The 27,808-nt window shown below is 41.8% G+C and overlaps 1 protein-coding gene across 5 annotated transcripts; it reads right to left on the bottom strand.

Annotated features, from left to right (window-relative positions):
• Positions 1 to 27,808, bottom strand: CDC27 (cell division cycle 27). Of its 5 annotated transcripts, none has more exons than XM_053361021.1 (20): positions 27,547 to 27,808; positions 21,117 to 21,192; positions 19,639 to 19,786; positions 18,104 to 18,229; positions 16,769 to 16,866; positions 13,511 to 13,665; positions 13,192 to 13,403; positions 11,681 to 11,795; positions 10,216 to 10,331; positions 9,270 to 9,369; positions 7,931 to 8,138; positions 7,339 to 7,511; positions 6,492 to 6,644; positions 6,012 to 6,220; positions 4,824 to 4,941; positions 4,583 to 4,711; positions 3,590 to 3,664; positions 2,515 to 2,699; positions 1,585 to 1,667; positions 1 to 1,347 (listed from the first exon to the last, which is right to left on the bottom strand). In XM_053361021.1, exons 1-20 carry the CDS (start codon positions 27,571 to 27,573, stop codon positions 1,265 to 1,267), a joined length of 2,589 nt encoding a protein of 862 aa, XP_053216996.1. In that variant the 5' UTR covers positions 27,574 to 27,808; the 3' UTR covers positions 1 to 1,264. The 5 variants fall into 5 exon arrangements, with proteins under 5 accessions (XP_053216996.1, XP_053216997.1, XP_053216998.1 ...); XM_053361022.1 differs by having other exon boundaries at positions 7,339 to 7,508; XM_053361023.1 differs by lacking the exon at positions 1,585 to 1,667 and having other exon boundaries at positions 2,519 to 2,699; positions 27,547 to 27,806.

Here is a 27,808-nt window from a genome sequence, read left to right as displayed (position 1 = left end):
TGAAATTTAAACCATTTTATTGTGCATAATTTGCTCTTTAAAACTGTAAGGTTATCATACACTTTCTTGATGGTCATTGCACAAAGGCCATCCAACCTTTGTTGCAGGAGTGCTACAAAGGAGGAAAATTTTGGCTTCTTTAACACAGCCTAGCATCCTTCCTCACAGAAATAGCCTCCTGGGGTCTAAATTCCTACAAGACATCGGAAGTACTCAAACTTACAGGATTAAAAAAAAAACCCAAACAAAAAACAAAAAGGAGACAGATAATTGCACAATATTTTTTTTTGCATCTGTTCATTCAGACAACACTTTACAAAATAGTTTTGAAGGGGATACTGCCGCAAACAGGTGGGGGGTGCACCACCAGTGTAAGGTTTTGATTGGATTAAGGCTTCCATTGTCTTCTTGGCATTCTGTTGTTGTGGATATATTTCATTGCATTCTTTCAACACTGCAAATCTACACACTTATTTTCTCTAGGAGTTTACAACTGCGATAGCATTTTTATATTCCCAACTGCCAGGTGCAATTGCAAGGAGCACCTGACAAGCAACCAACATCCTGTTATGGATTTGTGTTGCCTACAAATACCAGCAAATGATGTTGTAGAAGTTAGTTTGGTAACGTTAACTCCTGGGTGGAATACTAAAGTATTTTATGGAAGTCTCTATCCTGGCAGATTGACAAATCTAAAAGCAGGGACGCTGGGCTTTATATATTCTGTAATGTGTTTGTTCACAGGAGACACTGTTGTTTTTAAGGTCATTTACATTCTCTGGCATTTAAGTTACACTCTAATAGTATTCAGAAATGTCTTTAACACATTCCAGTCCTGTACTTCCACACTTGTCTCTGAAGAAGGTGGAAATGGTCTCTGCTTACTGAAGAGGAAAGAGCCAAAACTAAGACACATTTCTGGGGAAGGAGCAAGAAACTGCTTCATCAGTTACTTTCCCACATCTCTCAGCTCCCATATAGCAAATCTTTTTTCCATGATAGGTTTCTCAACAAAAAGGAGGTTTAAAAAAAAAGTCTTTCCTCCTCAAAGAATCATGTTTATAAAGATGAAAGAGCCAAAGAGTCAAATAATGACCCAAAAATGCATTTCCATTAATTCTGTGTCAATTAAAATCTGATGAATGATGTGCCTGGGGTGTCGGTGGAGCATGAGAATGATGCTGTTTCTGTGGCAGGAGGAGAAGGGAAGAATCCAACAGTATCAGTCAGACACACATCCAAGCTCAGAATCCACCTTCTGAGGTTAAAATTCATCACTTTCTACTGCATGGAGCTGTGTGTCATCCGCGTCAGTCATGCTGCTTGCCTGGGACTCATCTGTGCCAACTTTTGAAAGAAAAACAAAATACACAAACAAATTAAGCCATTTCTAGAATTCTTGCACATTTCACAAAGTAGGGGCAAAATCTTGTATGAACAGACCATTCTATAGCAGACCTTAAATAGTATGTTCCAATCCAATTTATGGGATATATTATATTATTTTGTACACCACATATTATGTCTTTTTTTTACTTGCCAACCTGCCCTCCCCTTGCAAGGCTCAAGAGCACCATACAGTACCTCTCCATAAGCAAACTGCTCCTGCCTGAGATGTCCACAATTCAGTTTCCACACTCTCAGTCTCTATGTGGACATGGCCTGCACTACCTATAAAACTTTCAGTCAGTTTGTGATGCTAATAGCAGAAACAATTTAGCATTTAAGCCAAGCATTTAGTATTTAGTTGTTAAAGTATTTCATGTACATTATCCAGTTGAGGCCATTCGTTCATTCATTCATTCATTTTTACATTTGCAGCCCACTTTTCCTTAAAGTAGCTCAAGACACAATGTACACTGCTTGCCCTTTATTACACCCCTGTGACTTAGACTGAACAATAGTAATTGACTCCAAGGCTACCCAGTAAACTTCATGGCCGAGGGAGAATTTGAATCTGGGTCTCTCTGGTCCTAGTCCAAAACTCCATACATTACACCACAGTAAAAAAAATCAACAAAACAAAACAGAAAACTCTGAGACTGCAAACATATTCTGGAGCTGACCCAACACAGCTTATATTCATCTGTGGCCTTATGTAACAGCTATAATTTGCACAAATACATCAATACTATGTATTTGTTTTAAATAACAGTGGCCGAGAGGAGGATGGCAGGAATAGCAAGGGTACTGTATGGAAGTAAGCAAAATGGCAGATATGTACCAGGAATGTCAGCATGTCTGCTCCCCTTGAGACTCAAGCCTCCTCATTTGGTTTAGGCTTATTTATGCTCATTTATTTATTTTTTAAGTATCAATTTCCAATCATAAGAGCCGCAAATTGCTTTAAAAAAAACCTGAATAAAAAGTTGGAAAATGGCATTTTAGACTCCATGTTGCATGAAGTAACAGCCATGCTAAGTGCTAGGACCGCTGCAATTACAACGCTTTCAAGTTATCCAAACGAGAAGCCTCTCCATTTGCCTCAAAGGGGGGGGGGGGAATCAAGAAGACCTGCCTGACTCATATGGGCAACATTCACTGATCTGCTCCTCTTGTGTTACAGGCTCTTCATCATCTGGAAGGTACCGCTTGTCAATGGCCTCTTTGATCTGGTTGTTGGCTCCTTTGGGATCCAAGTCCATTGCCCAGGAAAAGTTCATCAGTGCGAGATGGGTCTGCCCCAACTTTTTATAAACCTAGCGAAACAACAATCATCAACTCCAATGTAAGTCAATAAATTAAATGTTTGCAGCAATTGCTTGCCTCTACCAAACGGGAATATCTAGAGCTCTACATAGATGTCAGAGTTGCTATTGGAGGGTGATTTGTCCATCCAGGCAACAATGTTCAACCTGTTCTTTATGGGGTTGAACAAGTTTGCAGTTCTGAGATATTGCAGATGCAGCTTTGTCTTCCCAAGACTCAAGCTGGCCATGGAGCGCCTTCCACAACAGAACTCAAGCTGCATGCTAACTCCAACCCTTTCTGGACAGAAACAACCATCCAACTATTTTAGGGACTCCACTTTGGATTTGAGTAGGGCTTACTCCTTAGCATATTATTTTCCTGAAGACATCTCACAAGGCAGCAGATGTTTAGGATCAGTTTTCCTTCTCCTAGATGGCCTGCCTTCCAGCTGCAATAACAGCTAACTGGGATCAGGTTGGAAATCAAGGATTCCACATTGTTCCACTGCTTCACAGTGTTTGTGTGTGTGTGTGGGGGGGGGTGTCAGTTTGGTCCCACTTGGCCAAGATGCCCTAGGTTCCTTGGCAGCACAGCTGTCAAAATTACAACTTCCCTTCAAACTTTGGAGGTGAAGAGAGGGTGGAGATTGGCACGCAATTGCCAGGATGGTCCACTCTGCAGCTTCAAAGTTGGCAGGAAGGACAGTCACTCATCGTATTTGCCTTATGGTACCCCTGTTGTTGAAGCCTGGTGCAGCATAATCTATGAGCACAAATCTGTATAGCAAAGCTCTTCCCATAATCATCAACAATTGCCTTGCTTTTCTTTGAATCAGAAAATGCAAGGGAACCCAGCTTACAGCTGTAATTCAGAAGGTTATTCTCAGGCTGGTTCTTACCTTTCCTATTAAGAAGTAAACAAGAGACTCTTTGGGAACAATTTGCTTCAGTTCTTCAAGTTCTTGTAAAGCATACTGAAATGACCAAAAAAGACCCCAAACCATTGAGCAGTTTTTTCTGAGAAATATGAACCATATAACAATATTAGCGTTGATACTTTGGTCACAAAGAGTCGGACACGACTAAACAACAACAACCTTTGGTACAATACAAATAAATCTTTCTTCCGGCAATCCTAGTTAATTGTTTGACACATGTATTGTCTATGGGCTTAGAATTTGTAATATTATTGTTTGCTAGAAAACACCAAGGCTTTTGGTTTCATGTGTACCTAGCCACCTGAAACACGCCCACAAGGGACCAGGGAATGCAGGAAATTAATAGATACTGAACAGAGGGGGGAAAGACAGATCTCTCCTCCCCAAAGCGGGATGACAGAAGTATAACAAGGTTCAAGAAATAAACAGCAACCAGGGCAAGAGAGCTGATATAATTACAACAAAAAGGAAGATGGGTTATATGAACAGCTGGGAGAGTTTTGAGGCACATGACTGTGTGAATGTCAAAGAATTTAGTGCCAGCTTATAGATGGTCAGCATATTTTGTTTAGAAGGATTAAATGATCCAGACTAATTCAATATATCCATTCTCCCTTTCTCCCAAACTAAGAATCATATTATACCTTAAACACTTGCTAAAAGCAATATGACTGGGGAAGGAACCATTAGATAAAGCGAGATCTACTGATACTGTGGAACACAACTTGTATGAGGAGGCAATTAAATAAGAACAGACCCCAGAGCCCACAGAATTTATTAAAGAAAAAAACCCAACCAATTCATAGGAACTTGCTCCTAAATTAACATGTTTAGGATTGCCCTACAGGTGTTACGCAATGGCTGTAGAGTGTGTCCAAGCTTTCAAAGGAAACACAAAAGGTTGCTGTCCAAGAAACTCAAAAGCGCAGTTCAACCTCATTGCAAATTGCTCACCTTATACTTCTCATTTGCAAATAATACTGAGGCTCTATGGAATTTGCAGAGGGGGTTCTTGGGATCAATATTAATAGCTTTGTTCAAAGTATCCAAAGCCTTTTCAGATTTCTTCAGGGCATGCTGAACCTGAAAAAGAAATGATTTATTTATTTGTTTTAGAAGGACAGTGCTTGCACATTGTTGGATCTGCCAATGTCTATGTTCAGGCCAGGGACAGAATGAAGCATGGTTTACTTACAACTCCAATGTGGCACAACAAGACAGAGCTCTGAGGGTTGATATGAAGTGCTTTCTGGAAATGCATTTCTGCAAGGCTGAATTTCTCCTGTTTGTAGTAAATCATTCCCAACCCATACCTAGCAATTTTAAAACAAGACTGTATTAGGCACCAAGCTTGTATATTATTAGGAAGGACACTTTCTATCGGCTGAGAGTGTAAGTGCACAACATTAATTGAGTGGTTGACTTTGAGCAACACAGGTAAAATGAAAAAGATTTCATAATTCTAACAGCATCTACACAAGTATGTTAATATTCTGCTTCCCTATTTTGAAGCAAAGCCTTTATATGATTGTTTCAGCACCGTCTAGTTCAAATACACTCTCCCTGTTACAATCCAAGTTAAGTTTTTCTCTCCCTACCCTTTATAAGCCTATAAACCATGGCAGCTGCTCAGAACTGCTTTGACATGGTAAGAGTGCCATCCTATTACCAAGAATATAATATTTTGTAAGTCATTTGTCAAATAAAATGTAGCACAGCAGCAACCCTCACATAAGTGGGGAGGTATGGTTATATATTTTATAGTGCAGTGGCATCTAAGGTGTATTGCACAATGCATAAGATTATGCTTCAAGCAACTGCTTGGGAGCCCCAAGGGAGGTGCAGTGCTGATACAGAGGTGTTCCCTGTTCTCTCCAACATCTCACATGGGAAATGTTTGTCAAAGCCGAACCCTTTTGAGCTTCCAAAGCTGGGTAGAGATAAAGATTGCTTGAGGATGCTCAGTTTTAAATATATATGGTGGTTTCATGCCAATTAATTATTATTATTATTATTATTATTATTATTATTGACGGTTTTATTGTTTAAGGCTTTTTACTTAAAGTTTTGAGCTTTACACATTTGAGAATGTATAACTGGGGGAGAATGGCATAATGAACTTTTCACGTGCTGCTGGCAGTGGTATGGAACCCTAATGATGCCACAGCCATTTTCAGAGGCAACTATGTCAGGACAGATGCATGTCAACTGGATGCAAGTCAGGAGTAGGTAAAGTTGGAGACAAAAAGAGGGATCCCAAAGACACCTAAAGTAGACACCTAAAATTTTTATCCTTGGGGATATTATAACTCATACATTTTTTGCTTCTTCATTCTCTCCTTCTCCCACTCCTGGTTTTTAACTGATTAGAAATATTTCTTACCAGGCATTATAGTGCCGAGGATTCATTCTAATTGCATTCCTAAAGCAGGCTAATGCTTTCTCAAGTTCCTCTGTCAACACAAATTCATGCCCTAAGAGAGTGTAGGCGTAGGCATAATTTGGATCAACTTGTATAGCTCTCTGAAAGAATTTGATGGCAATGTCATGTTCCCGTTGCAAACTGAAGCAATTTCCTGCCGCACACCATGCCTGGAAGAAAGAAAAGCAAAATGGTAGAAGACATACGATAGTATTTTTCTCCCGTTTTTTGAGGAGGTGATGCAGTAATGGAAAAGACAGAGTGCAACAAGTCTGGATTTAACAGGTGCTCAAGTGCCTGTTTACATGGCAACACCTTTGTGGATACTTGATTTTTTAAAAATAATGCCAACCTCTAATTTGCTTTTTCCACAATCAAGAGGTGAATCAGAGACTGAAGTGTGTTTTAAAAAATGCCACAACAAAATGCCCATGATGATACCTCTGGTGAATTTTTATCCATATCAGTTAAGTCTTTTGAAAGCACCGAAAGAGCCACATCTTTCTGCAAATGCCACAGTGTTGTTGAGTAGATTTCCATCCCTTCCACTCGGTAGTTTTCAATCCTTCTGACTTCAGAGAATATCCTCTCAGCCTACGAGAGAAATTAACAAGTGGCATTTCAACAACATGAATTAAAAGACTTTCTGCATGATCACATTTGGATGATAATTGTGTGTGCACAATTCATCCATATGGCTTCTCATCAGGGTTTTATTTCTTAGAATCACAGAGACCTTGGAGGTCTTTCTGCACAATGCAGGATGTAACCATGGCAGCATCCTTGACAGTTATCCATTCTGCCTCGACCTCCACCTCCCAAGACATACTGTTGCAGATCTTACCTACATGCAGTTTCCCCTAATACTTAGCTGAAATCTTTCCATCCATTAGTCCTGCCCTCTGGAGCAAAAAATAATGAATTTGAGCCATCTTCTGTGTGACAACCCTTCCATACATGCACAGAAGATGCTGCCTTCTCATATGTTAATACATGATCACAAGTTTAAATCTACTCTAATAGATAGAGCATATAGGCTACCCAGCACCAGAGAAGCCCTGTTGCTGTTAAAGCTGCTTGGGGAATGGTATGTAGCAGAGGGTCCCACGAAAGGCACTAACTATGCAGAGGCCTTCTCAAACTAGGAACTGATGTTGCATAGTTCAAAGATGAGAGAGTAATCCAAACTTATGTTAAGTGATCTTGAAAATAGATGGGGGAGCACTTTTTTGTACAGTACATTGGCAGACATGCAGCACAGAACAGAAGCATTCCACATCATGCTCACCTGCATATATTCCGCAAGCTCAAAGTAAGCTCTTCCAATATGGCACAGTACCCAGCCCGTGTTGTAGTGGTGAGAAGGCAAATGACTCAGTATATGAATTGCTTCTTTACAGTTGTAAGAACACAAGGCTAAATAACCTTTCCCCATGTCACGGAGAAGGCTCATCAAACCTTCTAGGAGAAAAATGCAATAAATACACAGGAGAACAAAGGAGATTAAGAAAGTACAAGCCTAAAAGCCCTATAGCTTCAAAAATGGAACATATTCTCAAGAAGCCAAAATGAGAAATAGAAAATAAATAAAATGCCAGTATGTGGTCTAATGAACAAGGTGCTGACTAGGACCTAGATTCAAATCCTGACTCTGAGCCAAAGTTACACATTACAAGAAACTGCTAACTGGATTATTCTATATGTCTACCAAAAACCTGGACATTATTCTAACTGTATCAGAAAGGAAAATGGTTTTAAATGCACACTATTTCACCATGATTCTAACTGCATTTCCCCCCTTGCTTTTGTCTTATTCTCCACCCCCAGCCTTTGGGATGGCTTAACTACTACAAATGAATTCTTAGGAACAGTCCACACACCTGCTGCTGCTTTCTGTAAAGTGAATGCCTGGATTTGTGGTGTTACGGAGGCAATCTTTCCTTCTGAAATGATGGACGAATCAAGTTTGGTGATTTCCAAACTGTCATTAATGTTTGGCTGTGTGATCCCTCCCTTATTGGTTTTACACTTTGTCTTTCGGTTTGCAATTTTGGGCGGAAACTTCATTTTTAACTTTTTACTATTTTCCTAAAAGAAAAGAACAAATATATTTAAGAACTTGTTACCCTGCAACCAAAACCAACAGCAAAGCATAATATTCAGGGACAGAAATCTAGATGTACTGTTCTTTCTGGAATTTGAATCACTAAACTGGAAGGGAGAAAAGGCAATCCAATCCAACCTCCTATCATATAGAAGAGCTCTTGATTGACCTGTCTGCCATCCAGAACACAGTGTGCAAGAATGAGGGAGCTGGAATCAAACTAAGCATCAGCACACAGGAGTTTGGAAGAAACTTAAGTCACGTTTTAAGTGTGATGTCTCTGGACTAGTCTGCGATTTTGTGCAGTACATATATATATTACTGAATACAAGATACCAAAAATGACGACACATTTATATAGCAGTATTAATCAGGTGACCAATGGGGTCTGTGATGCCCACAACAGCTTTGCATCCAGCTTCTATTATCGTGCCCTTTGCTCTCATCTCCACTGGGGAAAGCTGCACAAAAAGGAGTATTTGAGTTCAGTTCTGCATACCAAGCAGTTTTCACCCAATATGAGCTGCTCAACAAAGAAAAGAAATGCATGACTCTGGATAATGGTATAAAAACCCATGAGTTTAGGAATACTGGCAGAAAGTAGAACTGTTTGCAGAACATTTGCAAGTATGGCTTGAATACATGCTTTCTAGAAGCGATCTTCCCCATCAGGGAATAAGGGTAAAAATCCAAAACAACAGGTTAGCCAGCTATGACCAGGGATGGAGGAACAGATGGAGCAGCAGAAAAGGCCAGACATCTATGATCTTTATAACTGAAGTGAAGTGTTCTCTGTAATGGTATTGTTTTCATAGTTTACCATGATAATCTGTTTTGCAGCAAAACCAGGGAATCTTGTAGCACCTTAGTCTGCCATATTTATTATGGCACATGGTTTCATGGTCTACAGTCTACTTGAAGCGGATTCTGTGCCGAAATAAATTTGTTTGTATTCTAATTAGATTTGTAGCCCTCTTAAACATTTCTGCTTTTCATGTTAGCCCTTGTTAATTCCTCGTGATACTATTGCAATATACAGATTCTCCAACTGCTCTCCATCCACATATGAGATATCCGATCACCAAGGGCATCACAGCAGCTGGAGTCCCATTTACCTTTGTTGTAGAACTATCACTAGAGAATAGGCGTGAACTTCTTCGAGGCAGCACATTAGGTGGAGCAGCAATGGTTGGGCTCAATACCTGAGGGGTTGTACTGAAGAGAGAATAAACAAAACTTCTTAGCGCGGCCGTCAACAACTGCTTGTGGAAATTAGGGCACGCATGGTATGCGCCCACCCCACTCCATTCTAATGTCTAAGTAGAAATGTGGGCAGTATGACAACAGCAAAATAAAACGATGGAGAGAAAAATTACCTAGAAACAAGAAGAAAATACCAGCAAGTCTGCCAAGGCCCTAGTCTTACTATGAACTGGTTGGGTATTGTGGACCATTGATACCTGAGTGCTCTCTCTGGCACTGTTATGGATGGGCAGCCCCTGATTTACTAGGGGGCTCTAGGCAATAAAACAAGCTGTGATATAGCTGGGCCTTATTGTGTGAGCAAGTCAACATACATAGAGTGAATAATTGTGCCTATAATTGGTATATAATTGGCGGTGAAGAGCGTCTACTTTGTCACCTCCATGCCATCCTCAAGTATACAACTTAGGTCCAGAATATCTGGCAGGCTGCCTCCCCCAGTACAGATCAAGCTGAGCTTTAGGATCTTCAGTGGAGACCCTGCAAGTAGTTTCATGACCAGTGAATTGTCACTTGGTAACAATGCAGAAGTGGGCCTTCTCAATTATAGGACTCACCTTCTGAAATGCCTTCCTTCAGGTACACTGTGAAGAAGAGATAAGTTTTCCTGGACTCAACCTGATTTTTATTTTTATTTATGTATAAGTTTGCTTTAAACTAGTTTTTAGGAAATGTTATTGAATGCGATACTTTTATTATTTTTTATGTAAGCTACATATATAATTTAATTCTATGAAACATATAAAATGTTTATAAATAAATAAAATCATGATCCAGGCGTAGGAAGACATTTCATACCTTGTCTGTGGGCCTGAACTCTGTGTTTGTGCAACAAGGATTGGCGTTACTTCCCGACTATTTCCGCTTTGTGAGAAGACTGACTTTGTTCCAGCTTGGCTTATTCTGGTGACAGTCTATATGTGGAAAAAACAGCACATCAGACCTATGACAGTGTTATTAAAAACCACTGGTATTGCTACTTGCAACTCATAAAGCTAAGAGGAGTTATCTGCTAAAATATCAATAATAATAATAATAATAATAATAATAATAATAATAATAATAATAATATCATCCAGTCATTATGTGATCCAGAGAACTGCATGATTAACAGAAAATGGCATGTATTTCTAAACACCAGTGGCTATCTTATCACATTGCTAGGCAAAGTCTTTCCCTTTTCCTCACACCATAGGCAGACCCAGTGCAACCCAAGAAAACCTATTTCCACACTATATTCACTAGATCAGGGCTATTGTGCATAATCCTGGGCACTATTAATTCCAGTGAGATTTTTTTTTGGTTGGGGAAACTTAAATTTATCACATACATTATCTCTAAACCAGGAAACAGACAAAGCAAAGTTATTTTGAATTAATCCACCTTTTTAGGAAGACTGAAATTTGCTAACCATCTCAATACTTGTGGCCAACCTTGGGGCTGAGAAATAGTCAATGAAAATACTAATGCCTGATTCAACTGTCCATTAACTTCCACACCAGTCTATGGAGAAGCACCCATTTTATGTAGTAGAAGCACTGGACAATGACCAGACTTTGGCAAATAAAGCAACTAATACATTCAACAGACATTAACAATAGGAGACAATGGTGGTAACTTTAATAACAACATTGCAAAAGTTCTAGTTTTAAAGACCACCCTAGAAAATAAAAGAAATATTTGCCGATGTTAGCATTCAAAGATATTGTCTGCAAAAATTATTGTGTCGGAGATGAAGCAATCAGACAGTGTCTACCACTTCTCTCTGTGGTAGAGAGTTTGCCTGCAAAATAATTAGAGGTGGGGCGCCAGCTTGCAAGGGCGACGGGGAGGGGGAGGGGCAGGGCAGCAATGTCACGTGTGTGATGCCATGCATCCTGATGTCATGTGCATAACATTAGAATGCCGGGAGGAGCCAAGGATGGAGCCAAATGCAGCAGCTGCGTGGCTTCAATAGCTTGCACTGCTATCGGTGGGAGGAGGCTTCAATCCTCCTTCCCCTTCATGGCAGAAGGAGGAAAAGAAGAAGCAGCCAGCCACTGGAGCCCTTTGGAAAGGGGGGAGCAAGCCCTCACCCCCCAAAAGGGCTCGGCCCCCAGGAGCTGGTGCCCCTGACTGGAGAGCAAATACACAGAAATTGAACACCCATCAAGTTGCTTTGACAAAACTAAAGTTTTCTTCTCGTGACTTTTTAGAACAATTATCCAGATTTTTATATTTCCTTGCCTTCAATCTCACATGCACACCCTTGAATGCAAGGTACCTTCTTGGAAGGGGCTCCTGGAGGTGGCACATCAATTACTGAAGAAGAATTTGTGCAGTTTTGTAAATAGGATCCATCTCCCGGGCTAGGGGTTTCTAATGGCAAGATTCCAAAGCTGAGAAAACATACAAGAGTGTTTGAAAATATGCATGATTCCTCAGAGAGAGAAGTGAGCGGGCAAGGAGGAAAGAGAGAATCTTACTTTATAAACTAAGGACAAATTGCAGGGCAATGGAATTTATAAGCCCCAGTAAAAATAAGTTTCTAGACAAACAGTTTCCTCATTGTTACATACACAAGCTCGAAGACGTGAAAGCAAGAAGTTCTAGTGATCAACAATAATAAGGTATGTAAAAAGAAGCTCTAATTCTTTGAGGACAAACACACATTTTTCACATATATCCCAATACTTTCATATAATATTGCAGTATTCGTATACAGCTTGGTGGCATCAACTATGTTCAAAACAATGTGCATGTGTGGTTTTAAATAAAGGAAACTAACAAATTTAGCACCAAAACAATCACATGTGGCATGTTAGGTCAAGAGGACAACTCTCCTAAGCCATGCAATTCATGGTCAAGCAGGAAAGCCCTATGTGCTTGGGTCTCCCATACCAACACTTTATACACTGTAACTTATTTTGTCAAATAGTGCTTCTAAATGCTCAAAAGCCCCACTTCTTATATCAATTCCTGAAATGTAGCTATATTTTTCTATTACAGCAGTAACTACTAAAAAAAATGTGAATCCTTCCAAATTAACAGACTCAGACTGCAATCCTAAACTTAAAGCAAACTCCCCTGAACAGTGTGAGGCCTGCTTCTGAATAAACATGCACAGGACTGTTCTGATATTGCATCTTAAGCATTTGAACACTTCAGCAGAGGCATAAACACATGAAAGCAGGGGAAAATATAGAAATGGATGTTTTGTTTTATGCAGGCAGTGGCAGGGCAAACTTTTCTGTCTCTGTCCAAGAGAATAAAAAGTGACACACATATCACTTTAAAATGGCAGCATTTATAAATCGGTGGAATAACATTTCAAGTCTCTCCAAACATTATCCTACTGACTTGAAAGCCACCAAGAGAGTGCAAAGGGAGTTCTCAGAGAAATAGCTGAACCAGAGTTTGTCAGCAAATTCTACTCTATTAATTTAGGTCTTAATCAGACCTAGGGATTTATCTACCACCTAGCAAATCTGGGAAGAATATGTAGTCACCAATTACTGCTGCTGTGAATGGTTATGGTTCTTGTACACATTTAAACTTTATATACAGATGTCACAGATCCTCTGGACCTCTAATATATCATAGCCCCTACTGCAAAATATTTGGGTTTTCCTGCAACCATGTGTGTGACTATACATCTAAAATGGTGAGCTCTAATCCATGAAAGCTTATGCCACAGTAATTTTGCTAATCTTTACAGTGTCACAGGACTCTGCTGTTTTTCTTATAGTCATCTTCAGTAGGCAGCCTTGAGGATACTTCAGATTCTTTCTTTACCTTGGTGTTAATGGACTCAGAGCAGCTGGTCCGCCCAGAAGACTCCGGCCAGTTTTTGGTTTGTTTTGAGCCTGTTTAGTTAAGAAGGCAGTTCCTGATCCAAGAGGTACAGCATCTGGTGAAATTACAGCCGAATCAATATAAGAGATGGAGGAATCTGTGTTGGAGGAATATTTAGAGTTGGAGGACTCCAGGTTGAGTCTGTTTAATTCCTGAAATAGAAAAAAAATAAAATAAGAAAAAGCAGCACGCTTTTTTCCCCCCAATGATCACTCTCAGTGTAAGCAATGATGGTAAAATATGGCTGATAAAAACTTACAAGCGTGTCTTGCGGCGTTTCCGTAAGAACTGTCTCTGGCTGCCTGTGGGTTATGCTGTGATTAGACACCACAGTTGTGCAGGTGTTAGGCAAGCAGCTGCTGAAGTTCTGTATAGATGTTAACTTGAATGTTTGGTCAGGGTCTGGCTTTTCACCTTTGTGAATGAAGAGAAAGGGATTTGGGGTAAGGGAAAAGGCTTCTTTTCAATGTGACACAAATGAAGAGATTAAAATGTTATGTGTTGCCCCCCCACCCCCCAACAACAGCACAGCATGGAACTGCTGTCTGAACTTATTGCTACATGGTGCTGTTAACATCCATAGTTTAAAATGTGTTTTAAAAAAAGATACCTATCAAGTATAACAATTAGAGCATGGCATACATCTTCACAAACACAACCTTAAATGCTTTTCACATTATTACTGAAGACTTTGTGTTACAGGAAAGCTGGTAGAGACCTAACTGCTGATGTTACTATTTCCACCAGGGGGAAGCTATTTTACTATGCATCACTAACAATACATGAAGTGCCAAGATCCATCTAGTCCTGCATTAATCTTTCTCCAACAGAGATCAGCCAGATGCCTGCAGGTAGAGATCTAGTCTAGGGTACATTGCACTAAACCAAGGGTTGGAAATCTATTTTGGGCCTGTGAACAGATTTTGAATTTTTAGAAAGTGCTTTGGGCAACCCTGCCCTCAGTTGCTTCTCTCCCTCCAGTTTACTCTCCAACACAGACAGATGGAGTGCACATACACACACATTTTGCTTTCCTACCATATCTGAGTAAAAGTCAGGATCCAGCAGAATTGAATAGGCCTTATTTTGCAAGCCATCAGATTAGAATTTACATTGGTAGACTGTGTGGTAAAAATCACTGATACACTACTTGCCAGCACCACAAAGGCATTAATTGAAGGCGTGGATCTTCATGACTTTTTACAAAGTGTAAGACCATACAAGATTCCTAGTGTTTGCCTCCAAGTTACCATTCCATTCACGGATAATGTTTTTCCTATCCTTCCCAAGCAGGTCTCATTAACTAATGCCTCCAGGAAGATCACAAGTGGACAAGGTAGGAATGGCAATCACCTGTTGTTGGTTCCCAGTATTATGTGCAATGAAATGGATTTTCTCCAAATGCAGAAGTTTCATTTTGCTACTATGACTAATAAGCATTGACAAGTCTATCCTCCAAGCAATATCCTAGCAGGAGTTGGGCAGTTTGGAAGCATCATGATCTACTTAGTTATATTAAATGTACAGTCTAACACCAATGTGCACCTTTCATCTTGGGCCCTTTTATATAAATTATACATATTCCATAAAAATGAAATAACCAACCTAAACAGGGCTGATATGACTTTAAAAGTTTTCATCTTGCATTTTTAACACTAATCTTTCCAGACGAGAAGATGTCTAGCTTTCCCTACATGTTATGCTAGTGGTAGCAGCAGCACTGCTTTAAGTCTTTCTTTGCATTTGAAGCAGAGGCAGAAGAAGATTTGAATATATCTGCTTTTGTTTGTAAATGGCACATATGGAAATGATGTACAGGACTTCAACCCATGGAGTTTCCAGAGGGCCAGTACAGTTTGCATCCAGCCCAGACACTCCGCAACATTACATTTCATGTTAACGTCTTCCAGGTTTCCCCCATGCTCCTTTACACAACAGCAGCACACTACAACTGTTTTAAGAAGACCAAGATTACCATGCATCACAGGAACTCAAGAGCAGGCTGCAGCAACTGCCCTCTTCCACAACCCTATCAGTATTGGCAAGGGTGACTTATGGCCCACATCTTACACACCATGAACAGAAATGACTGGCAATCCATAGCAAGATATTCCTAAATTAGGGCTGGCATACGTCCAGATCTTCCCGGACATTACTGGGATTTCGAAGGCGGAATTGACGTCTGGGGGGAAATGCTGAAGAATCGCGGGTTTTTTTTTTTTGTAAAAATAATTTTAAATGGGGGGGGGTCCCCTAAAAAAGTTGAAAAACTTTTGGGGTGCCCTGGTTTTTACTTTTTGAAATATGGCAACCCTATCCTAAGTAGGCATAAACCTGAATGTTTGAGTCAGAAATTTGCAGGAGGCATGCTGTGATAGCACACTCAATCAAAGAACAGCTCTGATGCAAGCTCAAGACAACTGTGAGACAACTCTTCCTGGCAGAAGCAAAGATTGAGAGGGCATCAAGTAAGAAGGAACCAAATGCATTCCGTGGGTTGCCTCCAGCCTGCAAATGCCACAAAACTCTCACCTTTCCGTCTGAAACATAGGCATGCATGCCCCTAATACAAAAAACCAACGGAGGGGCCAAACAGCTGCACGGTACCAGCTTAGCCCTGGTACTGCCAATGAGGCTGTTATGCCCTGCTTGTGGCCCTGCCCCTTTTGCACCTGTCACAACAAAACTACCGCTTCAAGTCACTTCATGGTGAAATTGGCTCCAGGCAATGGGAAACAACTCAGGGGGGGTGAAGAGCTCTTAAAAGATCAGCTGAAAACCTGGAACACAACATTTCTGTTTTGTTTTAAAGAGTCATATGCTGATAAAGTGGTAACATGGGGAGAGTCAAGTTTATGGGAAAAAGAAGATGAGATAGCATGAATTCTCAGGCTCCAGAGAAACCAGATACTTTGTCACTTTTCCAGAACAGGAAACCAACTGTGTGCTACCAAAACAGATTCCACAGTCTGGTTGGCAGGCACAGCAGCTGCCCGGTTTCACTTCGTATGATATATTTCATTTTAGTGTTTGTGAGGATCTGGTTCTATTTACTTATCTATCCGCCAGTCCCTTGAGATGGGATACAATGAAACACCAAGTTAAAAAAAAATATTCAGATTGCACAACTGGCTTCACCGCTGGAAATAAACCAGAAAGAACCCTGAAAGGCATGGATTAGACACTGGGATTTGAAATATACATACTCCATGCTTGTGTGGAATACATTAACAAAAACAATGAAGCCATTTCTGAGGAGAGAGGAGGAAAAGCAAGCAGAAGTATCCAGTCCCATTCTTGCTCAATCCCAGATTCAACGGCAATCGCCAAGGAAAAGGTTTTTGTAAAAGTGTTTTCCACATCATACGCTGCTGCCGTAAGAGAATTCAATTGTTCAGTAGACCTGGATGAAATCAGTGAGATGTCTCCTTATACCCTCCCTCCAACTCAAATCATGAATTCCAAAGGATGGTAAAGAACCCATCTATTCCCAGGGAAGGAGTTAAGCAAAACCTACCTATTTCACATAGTGATTCAAAAGGGGACCAGAGGAAAGGATTTAAACTAAGGCTCTTTTGGTAACATTCAGATCCTTTGGCAAGCCGATCTGTCTTGCTGTTAAGAGAGAAAGAGGGAGGGGGAAACAATGAGGAGAGATTCTGCAGGAAAATGAGAACAACGAGCTATTTCTACAGCTTGCATAAATAACCACAGAAATATCTCCTGCAATCAGCTACCATTATTTTGTTAGGTGGCATGGAAATGGGGGCATTTGTATTTTTCCAAATTGAGCAACTTGAGCATCTCCCATACACCATATGTAAACTGTACATTTCTACATGGCTTCGGTAAAAACAACAGGAAACCCGGTTTTTGTTGTTGTTGTTGTTGTTGAAGAATGGTACTGCTTAAACTGCTTCACATCCATTCTGGAAGAGAATTTCTTACCTCAAAATGAGCAGGAAGCCCAAGGGAAGACATCTTTATCAATCCTGTACTTTAGCACCAGGGACCAGCAAGGGTCCAGAAATATTCTATCCAGTGATGAGTACATGGTAGCTACTCTCTGAACTTGCACTGGACTCTGGGGGCATTTAGAAGCTTTCCAAATACCTCCAAACCAGATTGCAAGATCACAGACTACACCTTTCCCTAGGCTCTGCAAGAGGACAGTAGCACGCTCTGACTTCCTGGTTGGCTCTCAGTGCAGCCGCCAAAAAGCAAGCCTTCTTACTGCTTCAAATGCCTCTGAAGCTCAGAGGGATGTCAAGGATGAGATTTTGTCCCTTCTCAAAGTTGGGGGAAGGGAATGTTCAAAAGCAATAATAAATCTTGACTAGCTATTTGTGAGCCCAAAACATATTGAAATGCAGGACAACAATGCAGCAGAGTAAAACTTGCAACTCTTCCTAAGGTCTTTGTGCAAGACTGCTCCTGTATTTTGAAGTACTGACAGTCTTTAAAAGCTGGGAATGTGTTCATCCCGTAGGACATGATAGTTCTTAGGATGTGTATTCTAAGGAGTAGCAAAGTTCTGCAATAAGACAAAAAAAATTCTAAACTAAATATAGAGCTGCCTTATAAAATTAGGCAACAGGCCCATCTAACAGACTGGTCCTTTCCCGCATAAGTAGATCTGCTCAAGAATAATTATATCAGCCTGTAGCTTTACATCACAAATGAAGGTGTTGATTCAGAAGTAATTTTTATGCTGCTTTTTGCTAGGGAAATTTGTATGCCTCCAAACTGAGGGCTAAGAACTGCGCACCTACAAGCAGCAGTGCAAAAACATTTTGGGAAAAGGAGGAATATAGGGGAGATAGCTTGTCCCCCAAAAAAAGAAAAGTCATACCAGTATACATGCCCCAGGAGCGAAAGCATGAAGCATGCAGAGTCACCAAACTCTGTCACAATGTCATCGTGGCTTTTCTGTTTGTTGAACACACCACCAGACAAGATCTGTTCTCCTTCTGCAAGTCTGTTTAAAGATAATAAGGTAATAAAAATTACAGAAGCATTGATGGTGTAGCCCAAACCAGTTCACAGCTCTGCCACAGACAAGGTGGGTGCTCTCAGATACACAACTCCCTCACATGGTTTTTGTGAGTATAAATGCTTCAGATTATTTAAACATTCCACTCCACCTCCAACAATCTATCTTGCTTATCTAGCTCTAACATGATCTAGAAACAGAAGCCATTCTAGGGAGTGAATCTCTACATGTTGGACCCACAAAAATGTGCACCCTATCAGTGGCACTGCTGCTAATAATGCATAGGGTAATCAGGATGTCTGTGTGGAAGCAAGCATCCCTGCTTTCAGGGACAAAATCAGCAATATGAATGGATCACTTACGGCATATCTGCCAGCACCAATTGGTTATGGATAAATCTGCCTTCTTTTTTTGAAAAACGAAACAAAAACATCGTTAATATTAACTTGATTTTGTCTGGTTTGGATGACAGAACATCCTGCAGTTAATTCAAAATTCCAGGTATAGGGCGATATATAAATTCAATGAAGAAATAAACAAAAAACCAAAAAACTGGATGTGAAACCACCTGAAACCATGTGACCACACCAGAAAAAAAAAGGGGGGGAGCACGCAAGTACAAGGCCTGTGGCTGCTCTCTCCCATTATGCTAAACCATGATGGTTTAGCTGGGCATCCAAACCAGGCCAATTTCTTTTGCACTGCTATGGGCAATGTAATGGTAGAGGTAAGCGTAAAATCTTTGTCTCTGGCTCTTGCATGCTGTTTTCCTACTGGCCTCTCCTTTCTTCAACTTCATTGATATTTCCCATGCCTCCTCCTGTCCCCTGCTCTCTTCCTATCCTGCTCCCTTCGCTCAAAACACCCTGTCTCTAGATTCTCTGTTCTTTAAATTCCATACCACCTGGCTCTCCTGCCATTTGGCTCCCCATACTTCAGTAACCAAACACTTGCTTCATTAAATCTATGGTTTGTCAAAACTGTGTGGCTAACATATTCATCTTTAGAAAATCCATGATATCACAACAGCTCAGTGAGAGAAATTTGCTGATGACAGGCATCAAACATTTATCAGTTTCATAGGACTGTTAAGTGCCCCCAGATGCTTAACACTTACAGCTCATCTAATTTAGCATTTTAAAAGTCCTAGCTGGACACTTGTATAAAATTTCATTCTTGATCTAGGAAGAAATTTCTATATTTTTTCACCATTTCCTTTACAAGACCTTCAGCATGTTTAGTGATTTCTAGCACACTGGCCACATCTGAAAGTGAAAATGAATTTCATTATGCTATTATCCCAAGATCTGATGGGACAATAAATGGCATCGGACTCTCTTAAAAACATTAACTACAACTTCCAGCAGCACCAACAAACCAATAAGACAACTTACTTGCTGAGGTCAACACAGCACTTGGCAAGCAAATATTTACACTGTGGGGTGGTACAACTGTGTCCTTTAAGAAGCCTGTATGCCTTGTATGCTTTTCCTGAGCGATAGTAACAGGTTGCCAATAGGAACAGGGCATCTTCTGAGTGCACTGAAGAAACGGGTGGGGTGGAGAACATTAAGATCCATCATTTAAACCTCTGAGTGCAAACAGTTTATCTAAATATCTATTCCTGGCCATAAAAATATGATTTCCAATGTCAAAGAAAACTGAAGGATTAGTAACATCAATTATAATCTTTTACTAGCTAGTTAGTGCATAGTATCTCTGTGCATCCGCATTTTATGAGGGACAATAAGATCTGCTGTATAACAGACAACCACTGATGTACTTCAGCCTATTCAAGGTTAAGAGGTGTGCAGTGATTACAACCAATGGAATAAGTTTTTAAAACATATTCCAGGTACTCATAGACTCAACCCCTTTAACCAGGTGCTATTAGTATTGGTCTCAAAAGGCCCCCCCTGCCACTTGTGGCCATGCCCCTTTTCAAAAGGAGCAGATACAAAATATTTTAATAAAATAAAGAAAGATATCCCTAAAGTTGTCATTTGGAATTAAGGAGCAATACTTTCTTCCAAACAGAAGGCAGAGCTCTCAAACAAAGTAGAATCCTGACACACCTTTTAAAAATAAAAATTAAGCAATGTCTCCACCTTTAAGATAGCAGTCTTAAAATATAGTTCAATTTTTTAAAAAACGCATATTTCATTTTTTTATTTAACCATTTAAGCATATTGTAAGACATACATACCACTAGCCAACTTTTTGTTGACACTCTGCACCTAACCATACCTGCTTATTTACAATACAGTCATACCTCGGGTTAAATATGCTTCAAGTTGAGCGTTTTCAGGTTACGCTCTGTGGGGACCCGGAAGTAACGGAACGCATTACTTCCGGGTTTCGCTGCTCGCGCATGCGCAGACGCTCAAAATGTCATGCGCATGTGCGGAAGTGGCGAATCACGACCTATGCACACGCAGACGTGGGTCGCGTTCACTTCAGGATGCGAACGGGGCTCCAGAACAAATCCCGTTCGTATCCAGAGGTACCGCTGTACAGTCGTACCTTGGAAGTCGAACGGAATCCGTGCCAGAAGTCCGTTTGACTTCCAAAATGTTCAGAAACCCAAGCACGGCTTCTGATTGGCTGCAGGAAACTTCTGCAGCCAATCGGAAGCCACGGAAGCCCCATCGGACGTTCTGGTTCCAAAGAACGTTTGCAAACCAGAACACTCACTTCCAGGTTTGTGGTGTTCGGGAGACAAAATGTCTGAGTACCAAAGCATTCGGGATCCAAGGTACGACTGTACTGACATCCACCTATAGCCAAATTAACAATGCAGAAATTGAAGCTCTTCAAAATGCACAGATAAATTCACAAAAAGTGCAGACCAGTAAACACAGCGGATGCATACCTTCTGCGTACAATCTCTCTGCCAGGAACACGGCATCCCGGTAAGCATAGTGGTTAAGTGCCTGCCATATAGCGGCCTGTATGAAAAGGGTGGGGAGGCGGGAGAGAGAAAGGAAGATTAGCACTATAAACCAAAACTAAATGCACAGAAAAACAAAACAAAAAATAAACACTTTTCTATCTATCTTGTATCTCTTCCCTTGCTGATTATTGTCCTTCCTGTTCCCAAATACTCATTATTTCACAATATATTATTCTACAACCCTGAACAGCATTTTATATGGGAATAGTTCTACTCCTCTGTCGGTGTTGACTAGAAGGGCCTACACTTCATTTCAGAAGTGTGTCCAATCAATTACCCTCAACAAACCTATTTCCACCATTATAACACATTACAAAAATCAAGAACACCACATACATTTATTAACTACATATAAAGTGTTAGTTGGAAAATTCAAACTTTGTCAGGGATTGAAAGACCACATAGGACACACAGCAGGTAGGCAAGTGTTTCAGCCACATATATTCACATTCCCCCATTAGCCATTATGGTTACTTGATTTTCTTCTCCTTTTAAAGAAAGTGCGATAGAAGACTACTTTGGGGGTATTTTGCAAGAACGACCAGATTTTGTAATCTATGCATAAACTAAAAATTCTAAATTCACTAGCATAAAACATAAAGTTGGGCCTCCTACACTGGAGTATCATAAGAAACTGCAAGTGTGGCTACAGATGGAAGTCGACAAATGTTAATATTTTCTCTAAATATTCAAGAAAAAAATAAAATAAGGCAAAATAGGACCTAGCATATCAATTCCAAGCAGGGTTATAGAAGTACAGTTATGAACTATCAATAGTACTATCCAAGTACTGGATGGTCCAAAGTAACATGAAAAGAAAGCCAAACATTTCAAGAATAATGCACCTCAAATCACAAGAAAATTTAAAAGGTTCTTTTAGTGTGTGCAGTTGAAATGAAACAAAAAGATGATTTGGCCGACATGCTCTCCTCCTGTCCTTGGGGCAAATGTTAACAAAAAAGAAAATTGGGGGGGGGGAATGAAAAGGAAGAGGAGGGGAGCACAGAAAAATAAAATCATAGTATGTTTTATGATCCAGGGATAAAGATCATATCAGGTCTTTAGGCAAAAAATAGGGCACAACTGTGTTAAGATATTTGTACCCCACATTCCCACTTTTAAAATGGAGGCGCTCAAAGTAGTATACATGACAAATCAATAAAAGCAATAAATTTATTATATTATACAAGAAATACTAACAAGTACATAAGAATACTGTATTTTTCGTCCCATAGGACGCTCCATCCCATAGGACGCTCCTAGTTTTTTATTTCCCCCCCAAAAAGCAGGTCGGAGAAACCGAACCAGGTCGAGGAACAGCGGGATGGCGGCGCTGCGCCTCCCTGCTGTCCCCCGAGCTTGTGGGGCTGGCCGATGTCTGCCCAGCGCGAGGGGCGCTCTGATTCAGGGCGCCCTGCCCGCTGGGTGGCAGGCTGCTATCCGCAGGGCTCCCCACGCTGCGGATGTGTTCCCGAAGCACCGGGCGCTCTGCTTTCAGGGCGCCCTCCCGCAGGGCTGCCTAGGTTGCGGATGTGTTCCCGAAGCGCCAGGCGCTCTGCTTTCAGCGCGCCCGGAATCAGGCTACTATCTGCAGCCTAGACAGCCCTGCGGGAACTCCCGCAGGGCTGCCTAGGCTGCGGGTGTCTTCCTGAAGCCTGGAGAGTGAGAGGGGTCGGTGCGCACCGACCCCTCTCGCTCTCCAAGCTTCAGCGAAAGCCTGCATTCACCCCATAGGACGCACCCAGATTTCCCCTTCATTTTTGGAGGGGAAAAAGTGTGTCCTATAGGGCGAAAAATACGGTACTTTTTAAACCAGCAATTCAAAAAATAAAGCTAACAGTAAAAAAATAGCCAAGACCATTTTGGTCAAAAGGAGAATTTTACATGCATAAATTAAAAGTTTGCCCGAAAAGAAACTCAGTGATGGAACACTGGCAAAGCTACAGCAAATGAACCTGCCAGGGCATGGAGTTTCACATTCTGAATAAATGGCCTTCCCTCATATCCTCACTAATAATACTCTCAGAAGGTAAAGGGATGTGCAAGAAGGCCTCACAAGACGATCTGAAAGGATGGGCACATCAGTAACGGTGGAGGACGTCCTTTAGATATTGCAAAGGCAGCAACCATTTTAGGCATGTCCGATACGTGCACAATTGCACCAAACCCGGAAATGCCCTGAAAAGTCACAAAAACATCACCAAAAGGGGCGGCCTTCCATGGCCCCGCAGATGTGTGCAGGGGTCCAGAACATAATCCCTGCGCAAACCGGTCGCTGCCTAAGTCCTCAACAGCTTTAAAGGTCATGCCTAGCACCATGAATTGCACCACAAAATAGACTAGTAGTTAGTGCTGTAGATATAACACTGTGACATGTTCCTGAATTCTGGCACCAGTCAGAAGTCCTGAAGCAACTTTTCCACTAGCTTGTTTCCAAACAGTCTTCAAGGGCAGCTCCGAATACAGTAATTCAGTGTAAGACATGATGTGACCATGAGCAGGTCCACTCTGGTGCAGTTGGCAGACCAGCTGAAGCTGAACAATTGTGTTTCTCGCCACAGGCACCTCCTAGGCATCTTAAAGCAAGGCTCAGCTTTGTAGCAGTGCAAATCTGATTTGTTAAGGAGCATGCAAGTTCTTTGAGAACTAGGGATGTAAGGAGGAAGCAATTTCTGTCCCATCCTGTGCTCACCACAAGCAGCACTGATTCTATTCCACTACAGTTCGACTTGCATTAAAACCTATATTATTGATCTCGCTATCTGCTGCGGCCAAAACTAACGTACTTAATTATATACTTAGTTTCAATGCATTTCAAAGGAAGGAAAACATCAATAAACAATGTAGGAAACAATGTAATTATTTATAGAACATTTGCAGACTTGCATGACTTCCATCCTTCACCCCGATGAATATGCAAATTGATGCAATTTCTGCTCCTATTTTGAGTTTCCAACATAATTTTTCGACGTCCCTATCCAGAGCACACTGACACTCACTGGTTCAGTTGGCAAACTAATCAAGAGCACTTCTGACTTGTCTAGATTGTGTTTCAACTTGTTTGTCCACATGCAACCTATAACTGACCTCAGACAACAATTGAGGACCTGCCTGGCCCTGTAGGTAAGATCATACAGAGTTGTGCATCATTCACATATTACTGATGATAACCAACACCAAACACAAATGATTTCTGAGAAGTTTCACGCTGATACTAAATAGCAAATGGGACATGATGGAATACTGTGGAACACCATAAGCCCCAAACCAAGTCACTGAACAGATGCCCTCACTTCACTATCTTCTGTAATCTGCCCTCTGGAAAGGACCAGACCCACTGTAATATGTACCCCTATAACCCACCCCAGCAAAGTGACCCTGGTCAATGGCCTCAAAAGACAATCATCCAGCAGACCCAAAACAGATGCACTGCCCTTGTCTAGTTAAGAAACACAAGCAGCTGTCTTATAATTGGTTCATCTAGCTCAGTTTCGTCTACACTAACTGGCAGAGGCTGTCCAGGATTTCTGACAGGGCTGTTTCCCAGGCCTACCTGAAGAAGCGATGAGCTGAACCTGGCACTGTGCAGATGTACTATCACTGAGTTACAATCATCCATCAAAGCTATCAAACCCATTTACGATCCAAAACCAGGATGGAACCCACAACGAAATGGATCAAGATAATTAGTCTCCTTTAGGTAGGCCACCAAAACATGCTCAAACATCTTACTGAAGAATGGAAAGTGGACATTGCCCTGTAACTGGCCAACACAATGAAATCTAGAGTGGGCTTCTTTAGCAGAAAATGTACTACACTTTCTAAGCTATATGACGTAGCTTCCTTCCCGCCTCCTGCTCACTAATGCAGCCAATCCTCCTTGGATGCCAAGATGTGCAAAGGTCATGCGATCAACTGAACACTCCCAAGAATCCTGCACACATTCCATAATGAAATAACAAACAGTTGCCAGAAATACAGCAAGTGGATCTATCAATGAGTTCAAATTTGACTCGACAATCATTGCATTGCCATTGGCTCCTCAGAAAAACAAAAAGTCAACCTGGCTGTTCGATATGAGAAAGGACACTCAGAAACAACTGTGTCAATGGGAAAGCATTTCCCCATTCCAGAGGTCAACAAGAGTCTCAGCAAGGCTGTCCATCAAAATCCTCTTGTAAAGAACAGATTGGCAAAGGCTGACTCTCATACCTTTCAAGCAACTGCCTATGCCCTGCAGTATGACAGCCACAGTGGTATGCACACTTTAGGTTAGACTGAATGCTTACTTGGGCACATTACTAAATACATGCTTGGCAGCTGCCCACAATTCTCAGTGGAGACCTGAAAAAATATGAGCACAAGCATCTTTGGCATAACCTTTTCCTTTGGCATAATTTTTGGAGGTCAGAGTGAAAGAAGTGAGAAGAGGACATTTCTAAGATTTTCCATCTTAACAGGAATGCATGATTTTACCTTGCTCAGCTCTACATAATAAATAATCAGAGAGTCATTTTATGTCAGCTTTGAAGGTGCTTTCACCTTGCCATTCAGAAAAGATGGCACTGAACTATAAATAATTAAATGAGGAACAGTACAGAGTAAATAAGGAGACCGTGCAACAAAATAGAGAAAATGCATTATGTGGAATATGTGCACATGGTTTCAAATGATTCCATGGAGTTAGAATATTTGTGGGGCTGCAGGGAATAAAACCCTATAGGATTAAAAGAACATGAGCGAAGAGAACAAGAGATCAGCACTGTTGTAATAAAGAAGGGGAAGGCAGAGTACAGTCATACCTCATGTTCCGTTCTTTCAGGTTACGTCCCATGGCGACCCAGAAGTACCGGAAAGGGTTACTTCCGGGTTTCGCCGCTCACACATGCACAGATGCGCAAAATGACGGCATGCGTATAAGTGGCAAATCACAACCCGCGCGTGCACAGACACGCTGCTGCGGGTTGCGTTCTTTTCATGTTGTAAATGGGCCTCTGGAACGGATCCCGTTCGCAACCAGAGGTACCACTGTACACTGAAGATTTTAAAAATCCCAGCAGCCTAGTCAGCTAGGCGTCTAACATTTGGATGACACGACCTAATGCCTGCAGATAGGTCCGACTCCATCCAGATATGTCACCTGAAGATCTCATCAAGGCTGGACTCATGAAATATTGTTCCGATCTGGCCCTAGTCAGTTTTCTTCCTGCAACGGAGGAGCTGAAAACATGTGGATGTCTTTAGATAATTGGAGAAGGTTATGCTCCATATAGGCAGGACCTCCTCAACACAGCCCCAGCTCAACAACAGCTCTTCCAGGTAGTGTTTTCGGGAGGGAGCAATCAGTGTCTGTATGTTAACATTCTGATTGTCAAAGATGACAGGGTAGGGGAAAACAGGAGGAGATCTAAGCATGGAATACAAGTGTGTATGGGAAGAGAATTCATGGGAAAATTGAAATGAAGAAATAGTTATATGAAGCAGAAGGAACGAAAATCTGGGAAGAGCACCTTCTTTGTGTGCAAAAGGTCCTGGGTTCCATCCCCTGCATTTCCAGGCAGGACTGGGAAAGACCTTGGCCTAAAATCCTGGAGAGCTGCTGCCAACAGGCAACACTGTATAACCCAATGGTCTGACTTGGTAGGAGGCAGCTTCCAGACCCCCAATGCTCAGCTCTCTGGAAGGAAGACCACTGGGCGTCCCATGTAAATGCATGATATTCGTATGACTTATTGCAGTATATGTTCTAACGAGAGAAAGGGCGACTGATTGAACAGGGGTCCTTACTGGGAAGATGAAGTGGTGAGGGGGCGGGGAGAAGAGAGACTGAAGAGGGCTGAGAAGAGGGGATCTCTCTTAGGAAGGAGCAGTCAGCTAAGAATGCTGGGGGGGGGGGCGAATCAGTGGTAATTCTTGGGGTAGGTGGGAATGCAGAGAGGGTGGCTGGTGGGAGATTTAAGGATCTGGAAGGAAATGGGGTTTATCTAAAAACAACACCACATGGCACGTTCCAGGGAAAGGAGTGGGGGGGATTGACAAAATTCGGGGGTGAGACGAGTGAACAAGTGTGTGTGCGCGACACCCATAAAGGGGGGGGGAGCGTTAAGGAGAGTAAAATTTTAAAAGGAGAAACCCCTCCTCCCGCTCCCAGCAGAAAGGGGTTTTTTGTTTGTTTGCTTGTTTGCTTTGCTTTATTTTTTTTTGGTTTTGCAAAGGGAGCCCTTGCCCTGTCACGGCAGAAAGGAGAGCGGGCAGGAACCCAACTGCTCCCCTTCCGTCCCCTCCCACCCGGCCTGCCTTCCTTCCCCCGCTCCCCCATATACAGGCCCATCGCCACCGGGGTCCTTACCTGGACGGGTTCTTGCAGCACAGTCATCCTGCCCCGGCTCCCCCCTCAGGGACAGGCCCCGGATGAGGGAGGTGGGGAGAGGGCGCCCACTCTCTCCTCTCCTCTCCCCCTCCTCCTCCTTCCTCCTGACAGACTCCGCCTCAGTGGGTGACGCGGCGGCGGCGGCGGCCCGGACCCCGTCTCATTTAAACTGGTAGCGACCGTTAACCGGGCCGTGGAGGAGGGAAGCGAAAGGAAGGGAAGGCCCCGGCCCGTCAGGAGC

The sequence above is a fragment of the Podarcis raffonei genome, chromosome 13, assembly GCF_027172205.1.
Source record: "Podarcis raffonei isolate rPodRaf1 chromosome 13, rPodRaf1.pri, whole genome shotgun sequence".
In the NCBI taxonomy this organism is placed as follows: Eukaryota; Metazoa; Chordata; class Lepidosauria; order Squamata; family Lacertidae; genus Podarcis; species Podarcis raffonei.
This window is presented reverse-complemented; position numbering and strand designations above follow the sequence as displayed.